This window comes from Simochromis diagramma, unplaced genomic scaffold (assembly GCF_900408965.1).
Source record: "Simochromis diagramma unplaced genomic scaffold, fSimDia1.1 OVJJ01000344.1, whole genome shotgun sequence".
NCBI classification, from domain to species: Eukaryota; Metazoa; Chordata; class Actinopteri; order Cichliformes; family Cichlidae; genus Simochromis; species Simochromis diagramma.
In genome coordinates this window covers 403,063-425,578 of record NW_024387375.1, presented here as the reverse complement: position 1 = coordinate 425,578, position 22,516 = coordinate 403,063, and the positions used below count along the sequence as shown (strand labels likewise).

At 40.9% G+C, this 22,516-nt stretch overlaps 1 protein-coding gene and 1 long non-coding RNA gene across 2 annotated transcripts; both read right to left on the bottom strand.

The window, feature by feature from the left end:
* Window positions 1–7,186: 7,186 nt before the first annotated feature.
* LOC120719911 (vomeronasal type-2 receptor 26-like) lies at window positions 7,187–15,103 on the bottom strand. The gene is made up of 3 exons (XM_040009474.1): window positions 15,003–15,103; window positions 14,699–14,895; window positions 7,187–8,365 (listed from the first exon to the last, which is right to left on the bottom strand). The coding sequence occupies exons 1-3, from the start codon at window positions 15,101–15,103 to the stop codon at window positions 7,455–7,457; spliced, it is 1,209 nt and encodes a 402-aa protein (XP_039865408.1). The 3' UTR covers window positions 7,187–7,454.
* A 5,755-nt stretch (window positions 15,104–20,858) lies between these two features.
* On the bottom strand, window positions 20,859–22,298 carry LOC120719568. The gene is made up of 3 exons (XR_005692719.1): window positions 22,057–22,298; window positions 21,900–21,978; window positions 20,859–21,493 (listed from the first exon to the last, which is right to left on the bottom strand). It is a non-coding gene; the product is annotated as an uncharacterized LOC120719568 (long non-coding RNA).
* Window positions 22,299–22,516: the final 218 nt, after the last annotated feature.

The window sequence follows — 22,516 nt, the reverse complement described above, 5'->3', positions numbered from 1 at the left end:
TCTTAAAAATGTACTGCTCTCAGAGCCTCAAGCTGCTGACTAAGTCAGACCTTTTTACCTCCCGAGGGAGTTCAGTTCAGTTCTCCTTTCAGCTGTTTACATCCCCCCACATGCTGATAAAGCTACGGCTTTGGACGAACTGTATAACATCATTATTGGACTTGAGAACAAAAATCCCGAAGCTGCCTTTATTGTGCTGGGAAACTTCAACAGAGCCAACATGAAGTACTATCAACTATCAACTAGAGATGGCACGATACCACTTTTTTATGTCCGATACCGATATCATAAATTTGGATATCTGCCGATACCGATATGAATCCGATATAGTGTTTTTTAATCAACAAAACTGTTTTTTTTAATATCTTGCTGCATTTTGTATAAGTTCATACTCAAGTTTAAAACAACAACTACACTAAAGCTATTCTGTTATACCTGTATGCAAAAAAAAAATATTTCATAGTTCAGCAATACTGATCAATCTAATAAACTTAAACCTACACCATCCTCCCTATTCTGGTATTTTAAAGAGTACTTAGCGTAAATATTAAGCAACCTAACTAATAGGGTTCCAACTCCCAGCAACAACAAAAATAAATAAATAAAAAATAGGGAACCACCCCTCACGCTCCACCTCATGATGCTTAATCAACGTAATCAACCTTAATTTGATGCAGTGTGAAAAAAAATGCACAGAAATCAATTATTTTTCAAGAAATATTAAATAGATTCAACATCTTTCTTCAACAAAATTGCAGACTGCACAGATGGTACCTTCCCAAAGGAAAATGTACTATAGCTTACTAGGGTATATTAGACTTAACAGTTACTATATACAGTAATGGACTTCTATACATTTTACATCAGATTAAAACTTTGGGTGTAAGATTCAGATAATTATTTATTAAAAGCTAGACATTTTAAATGAGAATAAGAAAGAAAAGTATGTCTTTGTGCCCCCTTTTCCCTGTTAATGCCCTATCGGCCCCCCTGGCTAAACTTTGCTAGATCCGCCCCTGCACAGTTACAGCCGTCAGCTGCGTAGAAAAGGATCCTGGTGTAGAAAGTTATATTAAATAAATTCTAACAACAGCTTATCAAGCTTAAACGTGCTGCTGTTGTTCAGCCGCTGGTTTCCTCTTTCTGGTGCAAAGTGGGCCAAAAACAAAGAAGAGAGACGGAGTCGCGACAGAAAAGCCGATCAGCTGATCATTAAGCAGTTTCATGATTGAAGTAGCAGCAAGAAGAGGCAGTCGCTTGTTAAGCTTAACGCAGGAATGCTTTACAAACATTCAAAGATGGACTTACACACTTGCTTTACTTCTCTCGGGATAACTTTGTCGGAGATGAAATGCCAGGTTGCTAGCGAAGCTCCAAATGCTATCCAGACCACCACAGGTCCCGCATGCCACAGCTGCTCTATCACGTGATGCATACTGCTCCGATGTGCTAACGTTCTGAGGCGAGTTACGGCGTGTTGCAAGTTTTGTGAGGTGATTTCGTGATATTTAATGGATCGAATTACATTTTTTATTTTTCTCCGATATCCGATCCAGTAATTTAGGTCAGTATCGGACCGATACCGATACGTAATATCGGATCGGTCCATCTCTACTATCAACACATCTCCTTCCCCACAAGAGGTGATCAAACACTGGACCATTGTTACACTCCATTCAAAGAGTGCTACTGCTTTGAGACAACTGACTGGCAGATATTTGTGGATGCAACTGATGGCAACATCAATGAACTCACAGACTCTGTCATTGGATATATTGGGAAATGCATGGACAATACCATCACTAAAACCACCGTCTGGATATATCCAAATCAGAAACCCTGGGTAAATAAAGACATTTGTGCCAAGCTAAAAGTGCGGACCTCTGCCTTTAACTCCGGGGATGCTAATGCATATAAAGCAGCCAGGTATGACCTTCGAAAGTCCATAAAAAAGGCCAGAAACGACTACAGGGACAAAATGTCCAGCTACCACAGCTTTGACACCAGGCAACTGTGGAATGGACTGCGCTGCATCACTGACTACAAGAAGGACAACACAGGCAGTGCTCAGCCCACCGCAACTCTCGCAGACGAGCTTTGCAACTTCTTTGCTCGTTTTGAAGCAGACAACAGAGAGCAGATCCTCTATCCTGAGGAGGACAGTGAGGCTGCAACTCTAACTTCAAAACAGAAGCTTTGAGATGGACTTTCAAAAAGGTCAATCCTCACAAAGCTCCGGGTCCGGACGGCAGCCCAGGCCGGCTTCTCAGAGCGTGTGCCGACCAGCTGGCAGAGGTGTTCACCAACATCTTCAACCTCTCCCTGAGGCAGTCAGTGGTCCCCACGTCCCTCAAAGCATCCACCATCATTCCCGTTCCTAAGAAATCAGTGGTCTCTTATCTGAATGACTACCGTCCTGTTGCACTGACGTCCGTCATCATGAAGTGCCTCGAGCGGCTGGTCAAAGGTCACATCTGCTCCTCCCTCCCTGACACACTGGACCCCCTTCGCCTATCGGACAAACAGAGCCACTGAGGGTGCCATCGTCCTGGCAGTGCACACCACCCTCACTCACCTGGAAAAAGGGAATACATATTCATGAATGCTCTTCATCGACTACAGCTCAACATTTAACGCCATCATCCGCTCAAAACTTACCTCGAAGCTCCTTGACCTTGGCCTAGCAACACCAATCTGCAGATGGAGTCTAAACTTCCTCACAAACAGGCCCCAGGTTGTGAGAGTTGGTAAGCACACCTCATCATCACTCATCCTAAACACAGAAATGCCACAGGGTTGTGTGCTTAGCCCCCTCCTTTATTCCCTGTTTACACATGACTGCGTCTAACACCATTATCAAGTTTGCGGATGACAACCATCATAGGCTTTATCACAGACAATGATGAGACGACCTATAGAGAGGAGGTGATGGCAGTGTACAAGTGGTGTCTGTAAAATAACCTGTCTCTCAACATCAGAAAAACTAGAGAAATGATAGTGGACTACTGGAAACGACCAGTCAGGGAACACCAGCCCATCCACATAAACAGTGTCAAGGTCGAAAGGGTCAGCAGCTTCAAATTCCTTGGAGTCAACATCACGGAGGACTTCTCCTGGACCCTTCGCACAGACACTGCTATCAGGAAAGCTCACCAGCTTCTCTACTTGCTGAGGAGGCTGAGGAAGTTTGGCATGAACGCTAGCATCACCTCAAATTTCTACAGGTGTGCAATCGAGAGCTTGCTGACGAGCTGCATTACAGTTTGGTACGGAAGCTGCTGTGCTAGCAGCCGTAAATCACTACAGAGGGTGGTGAAGGCAGCAGAGCAGAGCAAATCACATTGTTATAATTACACAAAATGTGTTCTAAACCCCCAAACTGCTCCTTTTATACCTGACTTTTAGGACCTCCAAGCCTGTAGTTATGTTCATTATCAGTTAGAGCCCCTCCTCATTCTTTTCTTCTTCTTCTTTGGTGCAATCCTATAAATAAAGTTAACCCCTTTTGCCTCTCCCCTTTTCTACAATTCCCCTGTGGGAGAGGTGGGTGTCATTTCTTTCCAACACCTTAAAACACACATATAATTCATATTTAGCCACCCTGATGTTGATTGCGATTTTAGTTCAATTATTGTCATTATTAAGCCTGTTTTTTGTTAGATGTTATAATTGTGTAGTATGTGTGTATCATAAATGTGTTTCAGGTGCCATAAATGCTAGCATGAATATATACTCCTTGCTAGCTTGGAAGTTGTAGTAGGTTGAGCTAACCCTCTTCCCCACTGTTTCTATTTGGTCGTAGGAGCTGGAGTGGGCAAATTATTTACTTGGAGGTCTTTCTTTCTTTTACCTTTTTTATCAGGTATGTCGGATTTCATGTTGTTGTTTTTGTTTTATCTTATGTCAAATATGTCACGTGTAAATGCATACTTTATCTTTAATGTAAAAATAAATGCCAGCCCTTTTCTACAATTCCCCTGTGGGAGAGGAGCTGGAGTGGGAAAATTATTTACTTGGAGGTCTTTCTTTCTTTTACCTTTTTTATCAGACACAATGCAGAATCACACCGGTTACACACATCGCTGGCATGAAGCTTCCTGCCATTCAGGACATTTATCTTCAGCGATGCCTCCGCAAAGCATCACCAAGGGCCACAGCCACCCAGCACATAAGCTCTTCTCCTTGTTACCATCTGGCAGACGTTACAGTCTGTCTGCCCGGGCTACAAGACTTAAAAACAGTTTCTACCATCAAGCCATACGACACCTGAACCACAACACTTAAACACATACAACACACTCCACAGCATGCACTCAGAAGCTACCCTGCAGCTTCACAACTACACTGTACAATCTGCACTGGTCACTTCACGTTATTGGTATTTATATTAGGAAAAAAACGTGCAATATTGTACTAACTGCCACTAAATTTTTTTTGTACTGTGAAGTCTGTACTACTGCTCATTCCTGCCACTGTGCAATATCCCATTTTTGAGTTCAAATTTTTTCTACACATTCTCACTTTTTATTCTACAAGCTCTCACATTTTCACATCTCCATACAAATCCTTCTTGTGGCCAGGTCCTTGGTCAGAGGCAGCAAGAAGACGTGGTTATTTTTCTTTTCCCTCGGCTTGCTTCCTGTACATTGGGATTTTGGTCAGTGGATGACAGGGTGGTTTTGCTGCCTCTTCATGTCTGGGAATGGGTTCTAACTGTTGTTTATGCAAAACATATGTGCAAAGCAATAGTTCAGAGTAATCAGCCTTCTTGGAGTTGCTGGGTGGGGTGCTCAAGGGTGCTTCATTTGGTGACTCTGCGATCCTACTGGGAGATTTCAATGCTCACATGGGTAATGACAGTGAGAACTGAAGCGGCATGAAAGGACAGATGGTTTGCCTGATTTGATCCTGAGTGGTGTTCTGTTATTGGACTTATGTACAAATCACAGTTTGTTGATAATGAACACTATGTTCGAACATAAGAATGTGCATAAGTGTATGTGGCACCAGGGTAACCTAGGGTACAGGTCAATGATCGATTATGTAACGGGAAATTCTGGAAACGGGTGAAGAGAGGAGCTGAGCTGTCAACTGATCACCACCTGGCAGTGAGTTGGTTCAGGTAGGGGGTAGGATGCTGGACAGACCTGGTACACCCAAATGTATAGTGATTGTGTGCTGGAAGCACATGGCAAAGGCAGTGGTCTGGGAGATCTTCGATGCCCACCTCTAGCAGAATTCAGTAGAATTTCAAGCGAGGCTGGGAACATTGAGTGTGAATGCACCATGTTTCAGACCTCCATTGCTGAGGCTGCTGCAAGGAGCTGTGGCTGCAGTGTGGTTGCTGACTGTCATGGTGGTAATCCCTGAACCAAACGGTGGACACCAGTGGTGAAGGGCACCATCAAGCTTTGGAAGCAGATGGTGGTACTGTCAGGTGTGAATGTGGCACAGGTGGTAGCTGAAGCAAAAACTCAGATGTTGGAGTTTGGTTAAACCATTTAAAAAAGATTTTCAGTCTGACCTGAAGTGATTCTGGCAAAGTGTCGAGTGATTCAGAAGGGTAAAGTGGTGCTCTACTTACATGGTGTTTAGTGGGAGTAGGATGGTGCTAATTTCAGCTCAGGACTTGTCAGGTAATGGGAGTTTGCCCAACCAGTATAAATGTATTTTGTGGACTTGGAAAAGGCAAATGCCTCCCTCTGAGTATCCTGTGGGGGAGTGTGGTATAGTATCATCTATTGATATCATCCATTCAATCTCTGTATAACCATCACAGGAGCTTGGTCTGAATTGCGAACAATAAGTCATAGTCAGTCCTGGTGCGTGCTGACCAGGGGTGTCCTTTGTCACTGATTCTCTTCATAGTTTTTATGGAAAGAATTTATAGACATAGCTAGGTGGCAGAATGGTTCCACTTTGGTGACCTGAGAATCTCTGAGAAGTGGAAGAGTTTGAGTACCTCAGGGTCTTGTTCAAGAGTGAGGAGCGAGGGAAGCAGGAGATTGAAAAGTGGAGTGGGCTATGGCTGCAGTAATGCTGAAGCTGCAAGAGAGCTGAGCAAGAGAGCAAAGATCTTGGCTTACTTGTCAATTCATGTCCCTACCCTCACCTATCTCTTGGTAGTTACCGAAGATTGCAGATACAAGCAGCAGAAATGAGCTTTCTCCAAAGCATGGCTGGCCTCTACCTTAGCAATACAGTGAGGAGACCAACCATCTGACAGACGCTCAGAGTAGAGCTGCTACTTCTCAACATTAAAACGAGCCAGTTGAGGTGGTTCAGGAATCTGGCTGAATGATGGTTCCTGGCTGCCTTTTGGATAAGATATTTTGGGCATGTCCTACCAGAAGGAGGCAGACGCAAGGCATGTTGGAGAGATTATATTACTTGACTGGCTGGGAACACCTTGATGTTTACCCGGATAAGCTGTAGGAGGTGGCTGGGAAGAGGAAGGTCCGGGCAACCTTGCTTAGGCTTCTATCCATGTGATCTATCCAATGATAATTGGAAAAAATGGGTGCACGGGTGAACTGATTATAAATCTCTTTCTCAAATATATCTACAGGGTATATCAGTAAAGACTTTCAATTCTAAAAGATTTTTATTCTTAAAAATACAGTCTTTGATTTAACTGTTCTGTTTAATTTGTGAGTAGTTTATATTTATTCAAGATTAACATGAAGGCTTAATATGCAGACACCTCTAAACCTCACGTCTGTGAAAAATGAGATAATGATGTTACGGTGAAAACACTGCGTACAATAAAAAAAAAAAATGCTTTTGCTTCTAACCCCATGAAAGTCCATGCTTAACATTTTGCAAAATCCTATATGTTTACAGAAGATTCTATCTCATCCTTGTGTCTGAAACAGCCACTATATTTACAGTACCGTCATTCAGAATATGCAAATAATGTGTGATTAAAAACAGGTCAGTCCCATTTATCAGTTCATTCACACTTATATTTTTTGACAACTTCATGCACTCACTCTAAGCTTAACCTACATAACATGACAATAGTGCACTATTTTAAGCCCTATTTATTTTTGTTTATGGATTTTTTTGGTACAAATTTCATATTTTATCTGTGAATGTGGTTTGACAATGTGGTTATTCCTGATCAGTTTGTTTGGTATAATTTTGACATATGTTTTCATTATCTTTGCATGAACATTGTGCTTTTTCCAACAAATATCCCCAGTAGAAAGCAAGACTGAAAAAAAGAGAGAGAAAAAGGCTGCCACAATTTATCTAAATACCTAATGCTGAATGCCCATTGTTTCAGCTGTAATGATCAAAAATTCAAATGTTACTACTAACACCCACCCCCCAAAGAAAAAAGAGAAAAAACATGTTTCTACTGCATCCTATTCAACGTGTCCTAACTACTGGAGTTTCTCTTCTTTCTAATATACTTTAAAGCTGCTTGTCTAGTCTATGTGGAAAAATAATTAAGATTCACTGCCACGACCCATTATAGCCTTTTTTGTGTTCAATTCGGGTCTCATTATTATTATGTAACATTTGGGTCCAAACAATGTGATCAACAGTCCAAAACTTGAGGCCAGGATGGCAAATACCTCCACTGCATCTGCATAATTTCCTGGTGAGCTGATATAAACAGGAACAAAGGCCACCCACACAGCACAGAAGATCAGCATGCTGAATGTGATGAGCTTGGCCTCATTAAAACTATCAGGGAGATTCCTTGCCAGGAATGCAATTAGAAAACTGAGGAAAGCTAGCACACCAATATAGCCCAATAACACTGCAAAACCCACAGCTGACCCAAATGCACACTCATAAACAATCTTATCATTTTGGTATTGGGTGTTTTTATGTGGAGTTGGAGAAGCAGAAACAAGCCAGGTAGTGCAGATGGCTGCTTGAATAGATGTAAGGCACAGAACTGTTCCTCTCTGCTGCGTAACACCAAACCACTTCAGACTGGTTCCCCCTCCTGGCTTGGAGGCTTTGAAAACAGCCAGAACAACCATGGTTTTTACTAGGATGCATGAGACACACAGCACAAAGCTGATCCCAAATGCTGCATGTCTGAGTTGGCATGTCCACATCCTGGGTCGTCCAATAAACAGCAGTGAACAAAGAAAGCACAACTTGAGTGACAGTAATAGCTGGAAACTAAGTTCTGAATTGTTTGCACGTATTATGGGTGTTCTGTGATGGTAGATAAAGATCCCTAGAACAACAGCACATGTACATGTGCCCAGCAGTGAGGTTGCTGTCAAACAAATACCCAAAGGCTCATAGTAGGACAGAAACTCTGTCTTCTTTGGAACACAGTGGTCACGCTGGGGGTTTGACCAAAAATCCTCTGGACAACTGGTGCACTCCAAGGAGTCTGGAAAAAGGAGAAAGATGAAGAAAGCGGAAGATGGAGAACTGCATATTATATTTAATGAAAATGAAATTCAATATGTCATGCTGATAGATTAAAAAAAACTAAATAAAACACTTACTGCCTTTGTTATTGATTTTTCCCTCAGAACAAGGGATGCAGTCAAAACAGCATTTAGGTTCCCCCTTCCTTCTCACCATGTGGGTACCAGGTGGACAGCTCTCACTGCATACCGATTGAACTGGCTGTTGCACAAAAATAAATATTTCCTAGCAGAATGACATTCACTGTAAATGTGACAAAAGGTAAAGTCTGAAAAGCCATGTATAACCTTTTTGGAATTAAAGTTCCAGAAGATTTTGTCTTCATCAAGTAGGATTTCTTCACCTTTGAAAGCTGACCCCTTAACCTCACCCACATTATGAACTTCTGCACTTCCATCAGGGAGCCACAACCAGTTCATCACATCGTAAATTGGCACAACATCACCATTTTCATCAAATGACACTTGATCACCAAATGGAGTGGTGAAGTTCACTCTTTCCAAGTAATAAACAAGCTGTTAAAAAGTGATATATAAAAAAATCATTTCACAGTGCAGGCAGTGGCACCCACTATCCAATAACCAAATTAAATCTAACGCTTATTATACCTGTACATATTAAAGGCATTAAAATCTAGTTCTAAATTAAACAGGAACATCTCCAATTGTGCCATATATATGCATACTAGTTAATGTGCTCTAATATAAATATATTAAACACTACTTTTCCTCAATATGAAAAATTCATTTAGCTCTCTTCAGCTCATTTCAACTTGTTGAATTGTTGTTGTTTTTTTATCCACTAGGATAAATTTTGTTCTGAAAGTAATTATAGAAGAAATGATTTACTCAGATGAAGATAAATTAATAACGCACCTCCCATGGCTCAAGTGATTGCAGAGTGGCACAGCTGTGCCCACTGAAAGGCCCTCTTCCTGACTTGCATCGCAGCATGTCATCAAGGGAATATGCCAGGGCATAAACAGCTTTGTATACATTGTACTCAGGCCGGAGGTTCGAAATGTCCAAGAACTCAGTGTTCAAATTTTCTAGATCTTCCTGTCCAGTGCATAGTGCACCTCCACCTTCCACCCAACCTGCTGGAGCTGGTGCAAATCTGCACTGGAATGTGAATTCCCAAAACTGATTCACCTGAAACACATTATTGGAAAATGTTTATTTTGTGTTTTGTTTTAATATAGTCAAGAAAAATTTGTTGCAGCTACTATAGTAAATTTCAAACTTTCACCATGCTATTTCCATAGTTATTATTGTGATGTAGATCAGGACGTATTTCTAATAGGAATTCCCTGAGCCCTGTTATTTCTCCTCGGCGAATAGCAATGCCCAATGTACCACCCAGGTATGGCATGAACTTAGTTGTTTGAAGCACAGCAGCTGTTGCTGTCCAGCCTTCACTGGCCAACCACTGTAGACCTGTTACATTCTGCTTGGCTACCTGTGCATTTTATTTAACCAAATGTAAAAAGTGATCATTTAACAACTACTTTGGTGACATTTTCATGTTACTGAAGTATTTTGTCATGTTAAAATGTATTTTATATAATTTGTTTTCTGCATTCATTCAAATAAAAATGTAATAGATCGTTTACACTGAGTAGAAATGCATATTTTTATACCAAGAAACAATCAAATTCTTTTAAAACTGCACCTCTTCTATAAGGTTTATCATGTGACTCTCATGTACAAATGCAATGACCACACGAGCTGTTGATTTTTTCATCACATTCACAATCCTCCTGAGTTCATCAGTGTCTTTGTCCCAAGGTAAAACCTCAATGTAGGCAAGGCAACCTTCTCCAGACACACTCAGCTCAGATTGTAAGGATCTGGCAGCATGGAGTCCATAATCATCGTCAGTGATGAGCAGACCTGCCCAAGTCCAGCCAAAATGTTTTAGGATCTGAATCATAGCACGTACCTGAGTGAATACAGATTAAAACATGAGTGCTGCTGATCAGCTGCTGTTGACTTTTTGTATTTGTCCAGATTGATTTTTAACCTGGAAAGCATCACTTGGGATCGTCCTAAAGAAGGATGGATACTTTTGACGGTCACTCAAACAGGAACATGTGGCAAAATAACTCACCTGTGAAAAACAGACAATATGTTGTACATTATTTTCACATTAAATTTACAATTACAGGATTATAAACAAAAATGACATATTATGGTTAAACTGATAACTTACCATGGGTACTCTGTACAAACCTAAGATGCTGGAGATAGCAATAGAACGTGTAGATGAAGAATCACCCACAATCCCTACAACTGGAGGATTTCCAACACATGTACTGTGTAATATAATCTGTTCCTCTTGACCACTGACTAATGAAAATGCTCCACGGAATCCAATTCCAAGTTCAACACAATTATCATAAAGGGTGTATCCCAGAGTCACATTAGGTAGCAAGCTGGAGTTGTTGTTGATCTCATCAATTGCAAAAGCCATGGTTTGTGCTTGCCTAAACCCCTGAACATAGAAACTAATAAAAAAAAAAAAAACAATTAAGGAAACTGAATAACAATAATTAAAGGGATATTTTAATGAAAAAATAACCAAGAAGCTTCATTCAATAGCCATTTTTCTTAGCTTTGCTAATCAGCAAAGTATAATTATTTTAGATATGACAGTTACATTCATACTAGCATTAAGTTTGTCCCGTTTCTCTCTTTTTTCTGTTGTTTCCTTATCATATTTACCCGTGGCAAGAAGGTTGTTGTGGCTGTGAGGTAAAAGACAGGTCAGGAATGCTTGAGAAAAAATGGACTGGAAACAGTCCACCCAGGATGACATCTCCACTCTTCTGCATTCTGTTTAGATTAAATTGTCCCTGAAGCTGACACGAAGAGGGAAACAGAGAAGAGGACATAGCATAAGAAAAGTAGGAATACAGCAAAATGGACAAGGACAAATTGCTTAGTAAAAATGAGCTCATGACAGCTTTCAGATTTTCTGACCCTGGTCATTTCATTTTATTGCTTTGCCATTCCCTTTTATTTACATGCTGTGTTGATGAATCTTGCACACCACCCTTCAGCAAAAAAACAAGGAGAATGGGCAGGGCTTAAAATACACCTCATCAGATATTGCTTTTGTATCCAGGCATATTAAGGTAACACTGTGAGTATATTACTTATCAAGATGACCTCAAGCTCACAAAAAACAACATATTTTTGTCTATCTTTTCAGTTTGGTTGCATATTATTGTATTTTTCAACAGTTATAATAGAATAATGAATGTTCTTGCGTTCTTCTTCAGTCTCAACAGGCAATGTTAAAAAAATTCCAGCCCAAATTTGAATTGTCTTTTACTGTGAAACTGTCATCATCTGAATATTTTTGGTGTGTGTTTTTAATCATTATTAATATTTTTAATATCACACTAAATAGACTTCAGTGTTAAATTTGAAATGAACCAGTAATTGTATGAAGGCTTATGTACACCATTGAGCCCTGCTCTCAATAACACACATAGATGTAGCAAACATGTTTAGCGCCATCTTCTGCCAATAGGGAATGTAACGTCACTATGTTGAATAAATGAGTTTTTAAACGGGATTTAAAAGATAAAACGGAGTCTGACGCATGGATAGCGATAGGAAGGTTGTTCCACAGATTTGGTGCAACCAGGGCAAAAAGTACGGTCACCCCTAGATTTAAGTCTAGATCTAGGGCTCGCCCAGAGACATATAGACTAAGAAGATCGACAAGATAACGAGGGGCTAAATTTTTTTATTTTATTTATTATTTATAATTTTAAAGGTGAGCAACAATATTTTAAATTCAATGCGATATTTTATGGGTAACCAATGCAACTCAATAAGAACTGGGGTGATAGAGGCATGCTTTCTAGTGCCAGTCAGAACGCAAGCCGCAGCATTCTGGACAAGCTGAAGTCTGTGAAGGAGAGCGGAGTGAAGACCAAAGTAGAGGGAATTACAATAATCCAATCTAGAAGTCAAAAAAGCATGAATGAGCTTTACAAGATCTTTATGAGGGACATAGTGCTTAGCCTTAGCAATAAGGCACAGTTGGTAAAAGCTAGATTTGATTACTGAAGACACTTGTTTGTTAAATTTGAAAGAGCTGTCCAGCAGGACACCTAGGTCACTAACTGAGTCAGAGAAAGAAGTGGCAAAGGAACCAAAGGTATCAGCTGATAGGCCCCTAGGGATATGGTTGCCAAACACCACAATCTCCGTTTTCTTTTCATTCAGAATAAGGGAATTGTTTGAAAGCCATTCTCTGACTTCTCTCATGCACTCGAGGTCATCATCATGTCGTCATCATCTAATTGAAAATAAATCTGTATATCATTGGCATAGAGGTGATAAGAAATGTTATATTTTTCAAAGATGAAGCCTAGGGGGAGCATATGTAATGAGAATAACATTGGGCCAAGCACAGAGCCTTGGGGCACACCACAGCATAAGGATGCAGTTGAGGAAGAATAAGTACCCAAGGTAACGGAGAAAGACCTGTTCAAAAGGTATGATTTGAACCAATTAAGGGCTTCACCCCGAATGCCTACAGTGCATTCTAACCTTGTTAATAAAATATTATGGTCAACCATGTCAAAGGCTGAGGACAAATCCAATAAGACTAATACAGCAGAATGCCCTGAATCAGTCATTAAGAGAAGATCATTAAGGACTCTCAGCAAAGCTGTTTCAGTGCTGTGGCGTGGTTTAAAACCAGATTGAAATTTATCACAGATGTCATGCGCATCCAGGTAAGCTTGGAGTTGCGAAAGAACTATCTTCTCTAGGATTTTGGAAAGGAACGGAAGTTTGGATATCGGCCTATAATTAACGAAATCACAATGATCAAGACACCTTTTTTTAAGAACAGGTTGCACTATAGCATGTTTAAAAACAGAGGGAACACAGCCAGAAGACAATGATAAGTTCATTAAAAACAGAATACTGGGCCCAATTACATCAATGCCATCCTTCACAATGCGAGGCAGAAGAGGTTCATATGCAGAACTAGTAATTTTCAGTTGCGTGACAATTTGCTTAAGTGTAGAGAGTGACACTGGCTCAAACTGATGAAAAGTTGAAGCACATTCTCCAGTGACAGCAGGGCTCACCACTGGGGGGAGCGAGGATTTGAGAGATCGGATTTTATCAGTAAAGTATTTTAGAAATTGTTCACAGAGAGCTGAGGATGGGACCATCGGCATATCAGGGCAGGGATTAACCACTGAATTAAAGATTTTAAATAGCAATCGAGGGTTATGGCCATTGGTCACAATAATATCAGAGAAAAAGGCCGCTTTAGCACGTTTAGCAGTAATTTGAAACTCCAGGCGGCTAGAACGCAAAGTATCAAAGGATACCTGGAAATTATCTTTTTTCCATTTCCTCTCAGCTTGGCAGCATACACGCCGCAGGGCACGCGTAGAATCATTAAACCAACGTTGAGAATTAGTTCTAGGAGATTTCATTTTGATCGGTGCTACAGTATCAAGAATAGAAGAACACATGGATAGCAAAGAATTAGCGATGTCATCAACCGTATGATGTTTGGAGCAGTCAAAGCTAGTAGTAGAGGCAGAGTTGAGGAAAGCCACAGAAAATTTTGTCACAGGTTCATAATTAATAATACGCATAGGGCGTCGGGGACTCTCAGTAAACAGTTCAATCTTACACAGATCAGTGTCAAAGATAACTGGGAAGTGATCAGAGATCCCAACATTATCAATATGCTTAATACAAATATCCAAGCCATATGAGAAAACCAAATCGAGGGTATGGCCTTTGAAGTGGGTTGGCCCATTAACCCACTGAACAAGGTTAAAAGAGTCAATTAAGGTAAGAAAGTCTGTGGCTAAGAGGTCATCCTTACAGCAAATATGAATGTTAAAATCACCAGTAATAAGAACACAGTCATAATCAACAAAAATAGATCCTAACAGATCAGTAAAATCATGAATAAAAAATGTATTATACTTCGGCGGTCGATAAACCACGGCACACAAGGTTTTAGAAGAATTGACCAGTTCCACTAATTGAACTTCAAAGCTACCGTAGGTAGGAGAAGGCAGCTGCCGAGCTTTATCTATATTTTTAAAAACTGAGGCTAAGCCACCACCTCTACCCGTAAGCCTTGGTGAGGTAAAGAAGGAACAGTCAGGGGGGAGAAGCTCCGAGAAGGAGAAGGAGTCATCAGGGCGAATCCATGTCTCTGTCAGGAACAAGATGTCAAGCCCCGAATAGAGGAAGAAGTCATTTAAAATAAAAGTCTTGTTCACCAGTGACCTTACATTCAGTAGAGCCATCCGCGTCACAGTTGCGTTTCTGCTTGTAGCGCGGCGCAGATGACTTAGATTGTTGCAGCATGCACCACGGAAGACGATATCCAGGTCCGAATAGGTAGGCATGCCTCTGGGAGGCCGGGGTAGTCCTGCTGCCCGGCGAAGCAAATCCACCGACAGCTGAGTGATCGAGCAGAAAGCCGGTGCTGGGAGCAAGAAGAGGTAGGTAGAAGGTCCATGGCAGCATATGGATCAGCCATAGCCTGAGCTCGAAAATAAGCCTTAAGGCGGAAACGAATGCCGCTCTGTTTACCCCGCTTCCTGTAGCGTTTCTTGCGTAGGGTGGGTAAAGGCAGGCAGGATACGCTGGTGGAGGAGACTGAGCGCATCAAGCTGGCGCCTCCCAAGGTCCATTGTGAGTCCGACTCATGAGATTGAGAAAAACGAAGGTCCAAAAGCATTTGCCAGTCATAGGTAATTAGTGCGTTGCCACCAGATGAACATAATGTTAAAAGAATGAGTAGTACTATGCAAAAATCGAGAAAAAGGAGTCTAAAGCAGGGAGGAGGAAGACGGCCAGCCATACACACCGGCGCCATCTTGGTTGTACAGTAGATCCTACAACAATAGATACAGAAAAAAACCCCAAAAATCATATGACCCCATATGAGCAAGCACTTTGGCGACAGTGGGAAGGAAAAACTCCCTTTTAACAGGAGGAAACCTCTGGCAGAACCAGGCTCAGGGAGGGGCGGCCATCTGCTGCTATGACAGCTGGGATAGGCTCCAGCACCCCCCGCGACCCTGAAAAGGATAGGCGGAAGTGGATGGATGGAATTTATATTTGCATTTAAAGTTATGAAATATGATTCATTAAACATGTTTGTGGTTGTAATGGTAAAAAATATGACTTTTTCTACTTGGATTTTATGTTTTTTGCCTGATTTTAGATCAATTGTGTTAATACAGTATGTCAAAATGAAAACAAAACTGTAAATTCAGACACGTGACATTGTGCTGAAAAGAATGATACCAAAGAAGGCAAAGTAAATAGTTTTTTCAAGGTGAAATGTAGAGGTAAAATCAAAAGTAGTTGAAAATGGCCAATTATAACCTGGACCCCAGAGGATTAAACATTTCTTTAAAATAACACAATAGTTACTTTTCAAGTAATTAATTACTTTTAGAATCTTGTAACTCAGTTACTAACTCAGGTACTTTTTTGAAGAAGTAACTAGTAACTATAATTAATTACTTTTTCAAAGTAACTTGCCCAACACTGCTAATAACACACAAACAACAGATTCCATAATGCATCGCTGCAGCCTCCTTGCCGAACGCTAGGCTGCCTGGGAACATTCCCGCGTCAATCAAGTCAATCTTCTGTTATCGCGAAGCTAGCCCCTCACAATGGCGAAGAGAAAAGTTGATTCTGAAAACAGAGCCTTTCAGTAGTCTTTTTTACCATCAGGGCCTCAGGGCCTATACTGGTCTTTTTAAAAGTTATCTTTGACTTTATGACTTTCTGTGTCGTTTCTGAGATGCTTAGGACTCATATTGCACTGCTGGAAATAGTTTATTTTGATGCATATGCTGCTTTTTTGCAAATTTGCAGTATAATATTTATTTTCGTTTTTCCTGCAGTGTATAAAAATTGGTGTATTTCAAAAATAAAACTATGAAGACACTCAAAATAAATTTCCTGTGGTGGGAAACTATTTTGTGCAACTTTTTTGTATTTACAGTTTTGAGGGATAAGCCTCTTAAATTTCTCTAACTAGAAATATATGTTAACAAAGCAAAAACGATTTTCAATTTTTTTGTAGTTTATTGCACTTTTTTGCAATTTATGTAATTACTATGCACTTAATGAATACATATTATTAAAATCTGGGCTATAACTGTTGTATTGATGTATAGCAACTTGAAATGCTCCCAAAAATGGCACCACACCATGTAAAAATATAAAGTAAGCTCTGGCGGCCTTGGTTCTATGGTAGGTCTTAAAGGGTTAAGGAATTTAATTTAAGACGGCACTACAAGACAAAACATCAGGATAAGCTGAAAAACCTAAATGCAGAGCAGAAACTATAGAAGGTAGAAGATCGAAAGAAGAATCTAACATTTCAGCAGACATTTTTCACCAGAGCAAAATCACAAAGTGAAGGTGTTGTGAAAGCAAGTTCTATTGTAGTAGAGGAGCTACAATAGAGGAGCCAAATCAGCCCGGCCATTTACCACTCTGAAGAGTGCATGATGAAGGTGTGCAATGTCTTGTGTCCAGACAAAACGCAGATTTTGGCAAATGTGAGCCTGAAGAGAAATACATTTGCTGATCGGGTTTGTGAGATGGCCACTGATTTAACGTCTTGATGCATGCTCAATCATCCAGGTAAGTGAATCTCCAAAAGTTGATTCTGTTCATCTGTGTCTTCATTCCACCTATTTCACATATAAGAGTCAGTTCTACAGGCAGAAACATGGGTTCACCAGTTTCACCCATCGTGGCCAATTTCAGGTATGTGGATGACACCTGGGTTAAAATCAAATCTCAGGATGTTCCACAATTCATGGATCAAATTAACCCTTTAAAGCTGGTAGCAGTGGGCACGCTCCGTTTTGCGTAACTATTTTTAAATCCCTGTAGAACCGGAACCGCGTAAGGTAGCGCGATAATTTTATTTGCATACGAAACTGGAGGAGTTGTACTTACATCTTATGCCATCAGCTTGTCCTAGTTCACGGTTTCCTTCCACATATAGCTTTGCAAATATTGCATAAAAAGCGCTTGCAAGAACAAAAGCATAATATTCCAGAAATCCGATCAGCTGTTCGTAACACTACCCTCATTGAAACAGACATCAACGTGAACAATTGCATGTCCACCATGCCCGAAACCGGAAGTGATGTAATTTTCGCGGAAAATGTAGTTTTTGTACTTGTAGGCCTTAAAAGCCTATACTGGTGTTTTTATAAGTCATGTTTGACTTTATGCTTTTCTGAATAGTTGCTGGGATGCTTAGAACTCAAATTGCACTGCTTAAAATACAGAGAGTGCAGAATTATTAGGCAAATGAGTATTTTGTCCACATCATCCTCTTCATGCAAGTTGTCTTACTACAAGCTGTATAGGCTCGAAAGCCTACTACCAATTAAGCATATTAGGTGATGTGCATCTCTGTAATGAGAAGGGGTGTGGTCTAATGACATCAACACCCTATATCAGGTGTGCATAATTATTAGGAAACGTCCTTTCCTTTGGCAAAATGGGTCAAAAGAAGGACTTGACAGGCTCAGAAAAGTCAAAAATAGTCAGATATCTTGCGGAGGGATGCAGCAGTCTCAAAATTGCAAAGCTTCTGAAGCGTGATCATCGAACAATCAAGCGTTTCATTCAAAATAGTCAACAGGGTCGCAAGAAGCGTGTGGAAAAACCAAGGCGCAAAATAACTGCCCATGAACTGAGAAAAGTCAAGCATGCAGCTGCCAAGATGCCACTTGCCACCAGTTTGGCCATATTTCAGAGCTGCAACATCACTGGAGTGCCCAAAAGCACAAGGTGTGCAATACTCAGAGACATGGCCAAGGTAAGAAAGGCTGAAAGACGACCACCACTGAACAAGACACACAAGCTGAAACGTCAAGACTGGGCCAAGAAATATCTCAAGACTGATTTTTCTAAGGTTTTATGGACTGATGAAATGAGAGTGAGTCTTGATGGGCCAGATGGATGGGCCCGTGGCTGGATTGGTAAAGGGCAGAGAGCTCCAGTCCGACTCAGACGCCAGCAAGGTGGAGGTGGAGTACTGGTTTGGGCTGGTATCATCAAAGATGAGCTTGTGGGGCCTTTTCGGGTTGAGGATGGAGTCAAGCTCAACTCCCAGTCCTACTGCCAGTTTCTGGAAGACACCTTCTTCAAGCAGTGGTACAGAAAGAAGTCTGCATCCTTCAAGAAAAACACGATTTCCATGCAGGACAATGCTCCATCACACGCGTCCAAGTACTTCACAGCGTGGCTGGCAAGAAAGGGTATAAAAGAAGAAAAACTAATGACATGGCCACCTTGTTCCCCTGATCTGAACCCCATTGAGAACCTGTGGTCCATCATCAAATGTGAGATTTACAAGGAGGGAAAACAGTACACCTCTCTGAACAGTGTCTGGGAGGCTGTGGTTGCTGCTGCACGCAATGTTGATGGTGAACAGATCAAAACACTGACAGAATCCATGGATGGCAGGCTTTTGAGTGTCCTTGCAAAGAAAGGTGGCTATATTGGTCGCTGATTTGTAGGGATGGGTACCGGTGTCCGGTGCCATGATGGCACCGGTTCTGACATAAACGGTAGTAACCAGACCGAAAAGCAGCGCACATTTCGGTGCTTTATTTCGGTGCTTTTTTTTCCCTGAGCTGTGATACACTTCTAGCCAATCATTTTACGTTTCCGAGGATAGTAGGCGGGCCCAGATACGTACGTTCTTTTAGAGCAGAGCTACAGATTAAAAATGTCCAAGGCGAAGCGGTCAAAAGTCTGGCTGTACTTCACAGCAAAATATGCAAACTCAGCAGCCTGCAACAAGTGCTTTAAGGTGATACTGTGATACTGTCAAAGGAGGTAACACCTCGAATCCGATGAAACACCTGGCGACGCATAGCGTTTTTTTTAAAAGCCCAGAAATGCGCCGTATTTGATAGCTTGCTGCGAGACCTCACACCGGGCACACCTACTGCGGGTGGGTTGCCTGTTATGCAACATCCCCCAAAAACACGAAGATTAGAGTCCTGGCCCCTAGCCCTGCCAGTGTAGCAGAAATGATGACGGATGATGATGGCAGCAGCAGCAGCCGTTCTTCTCTGCGTGAGTAGCTTAATGTTGTTCGTGTCTAATTTACGTTGAGTAGGCTAACCACGTTATTACATTAATGCATGTAAGGTGAACTAGCAAACATCATCATAGCTACATGCGGCTGTCTTCTTGTTTGATGGCAGATACTCTCTTCACCCTGGCCAAAAAGGCTAAAATGACCAAAGAAAAAGAGGGAAACGGCTAAACATGAGAGGTTTTTGGATAAAGTTTGTGTTTTTTTCCATTGTTTAAGCACTGCTTCCAGCCAAGAGTGATACCATATATGCCCCATAGCTGCAGAAAAGGCTAACATTGTTATCTTTTTACAAAAAACAGCTGAACATGGGAGGTTTTTGGACCAATTTTGTGTTCTCCATTCTTTAAGCACCGGTTTGAGCACCGTTTGAGCACCGGCACCGTTTCAAAAGTACCGATTTGGCACCGGTATCGGATAAAACCTAAACGATACCCATCCCTACTGATTTGTTTTTGTTTTGTTTTTGAATGTCAGAAATGTATATTTGTGAATGTGGAGATGTTATATTGGTTTCACTGGTAAAAATAAATAATTGAAATGGGTATATATTTGTTTTTTGTTAAGTTGCCTAATAATTATGCACAGTAATAGTCACCTGCACACACAAATATCCCCCTAAAATAGCTAAAACTAAAAACAAACTAAAAACTACTTCCAAAAACATTCAGCTTTGATATTAATGAGTTTTTTGGGTTCATTGAGAACATGGTTGTTGTTCAATAATAAAATTATTCCTCAAAAATACAACTTGCCTAATAATTCTGCACTCCCTGTAGTTTATTTTGATGCACATGCTGTTTTCTTTGCAAATTTGCATCATAGGATTGTTTTTGGTTTTTTCTGCAGTATATAAAAATTGGTGTATCTCAAAAATAAAACTATGAAGACACTCAAAGTAAATTTCCTGTTGTTGTAAACTATTTTTTGCAACATTTTTGTATTTAAAGTTTTGAGGGATAAACCTCTTAAATTTCTCCAAGTAGAAATATATGTAAAAAAAACAAAAATTTCAATTTTTTTGTAGTTTATTGCACTTTTTTGCAATTTATGTAGTTACTATGGACTTAATGCATACACATTATTAAAATATGGGCTATAACAGTTGTATTGATGTATGGCAACTTGAAATGCTCCCAAAAATGGCCCTACAGCATGTAAAAATATAAAGTAAGCTCTGGCGGCCTTGGTTCTATGGTAGGTCTTAAAGGGTTAACTCGGTGGACCGACACATCAAATTCACCAGGGAGGATATGAAAAGTGGCAGGTTAGCCTTCTTAGACTGTGAGATTTCCATCAGTAATGGGGGACATCTAAAAGCTCATGTGTATGTAACGCAATCTGTACTTACGCCAAACCTTTAATGCGTGGAAATCAGGACTGTTGACCTTGGGCAGTTCACTAGGTGTCAGTGTCATCAATTTCACCCCGAGGTCTTAGCCCAGAATCACAGTTTTTCTAGAAATAGGTTACAAGAAATCAAATGTGTCCCAAATATCTGTATCCCATCAGAGGCTAGTTTCGTAAAGGAGATTGGTAGTAGCTGCTCCACCACAGGAACAATAAGGCTTCCAGCACACAATTTTAAATAATAAACCCTTTTTTGTAGTGTCTTCCCACTCAGTGTCCCAAGAAAAATAAAATAAATAAATAAACTCAAATATGTATCCTTCAAGGTCCTTTGGCCAAAAGAAAATCACCTGAGCTCAGGGAAAAGCAAAGTGCATCGTTGGGGCCCTTTGAATTGTTCCTACTGCTCTGTTGGAACGGTGTAGCATCCAATAATAGCATCCAGCAAGCAGAAGCATCCACCCGCAGCAACAACCATCTACTAGCCAGGACGGTTCAGCAGAGTCATCAGATGAGGGCTTCCACAAGGCAGTTCATCCAGTCGGATCCAGGGCACCAAAAGGGCAAACAAACCAGCCTACACACAAGTGTGCAGAAGAATTAACTAAAAACGTTCATAAGTCTCAGTACCACTGACTCAGTGTCCATGTCACTAATGGCTTATTAACAGTCTTACCATTATAATAATACAGGTTTGTCAAAATAAAAATATAACAGAACATAAATGCTGTTAACAATGCTTATTAATGCTGTTCCCTTAGGCACAACAAAATAACTCTGTAACTGACCTCGTGTCGGCCGCCATTTTAGGACATTAGCCAGGCTCACTTAACGGCTAACTTGCTAACAGTCAGCCAATAACACAGGTTATACAATATTTAGCCTCTTTCTTAACAAACATGACAGTGGTAGATTTGATACCTCACTGCAGCATAATAAGGCACAAAACATTTCATGCGAACATGAGCTGCAAGCTAACTCACCAGAGGGGTTCATGTAATGGCGAATGGCTGTCGGATTCAGCTCAGCTTCACGTTCGTAACTGCTACAAGACTCCTTTTTCTAACAACATATTAAAACCTTAGCTTCACATATAAAGGTTTTTAAAACTATTTACAGCAACTCAAATGTCTACTGTACCCAAATTTCCAGCTCGCAGAGGGCACGGGAGCAGCATGCGCCTCATCGGACAAACGGAAGGAAAAAAACTCTGTAGCTGGACTAGAGAGTGGCTATGCGCACGGCACAGTGGTGCGTTCAGTGACTACCAAATAATCAGAAATCCCATACTCAAACAATGATCTGGGTTACATGTACCGTAAACTTATGCATACGGATCAGTATTTAAGGTTTGACTCTCATCATCCACTGGAGCATAAATTGGGTGTCATCAGGACGCTACAAAACAGAGTGAACACCATCCCCACAGACACAGTGGCCAGGGAAACAGAAGAACATCACATCAAGAAGGCCCTGAGTAAATGTGGTTATCCCAGTTGTTCAACTGAACACATCGCGCCACAAAACACAGCAACACACTTCCTCAACACTGGGTGTGAGTGGAGCCCTCTAGTGGTCCACCAAACATGCCCCCCCCCCG

Coding starts and splice junctions, on each gene's coding strand:
- LOC120719911 (XM_040009474.1), bottom strand. CDS start 15,103: ATGGACCTTGGGAGGCGCCAGCTTGATGCGCTCAGTCTCCTCCACCAG. Junction 14,896..15,002: donor GAAACGCTACAGGAAGCGGG/GTAAACAGAGCG, acceptor TCTTGCTCCCAG/CACCGGCTTTCTGCTCGATC. Junction 8,366..14,698: donor CGCGGATGGCTCTACTGAAT/GTAAGGTCACTG, acceptor TCCTTTTTCCAG/ACTCCTTGGAGTGCACCAGT.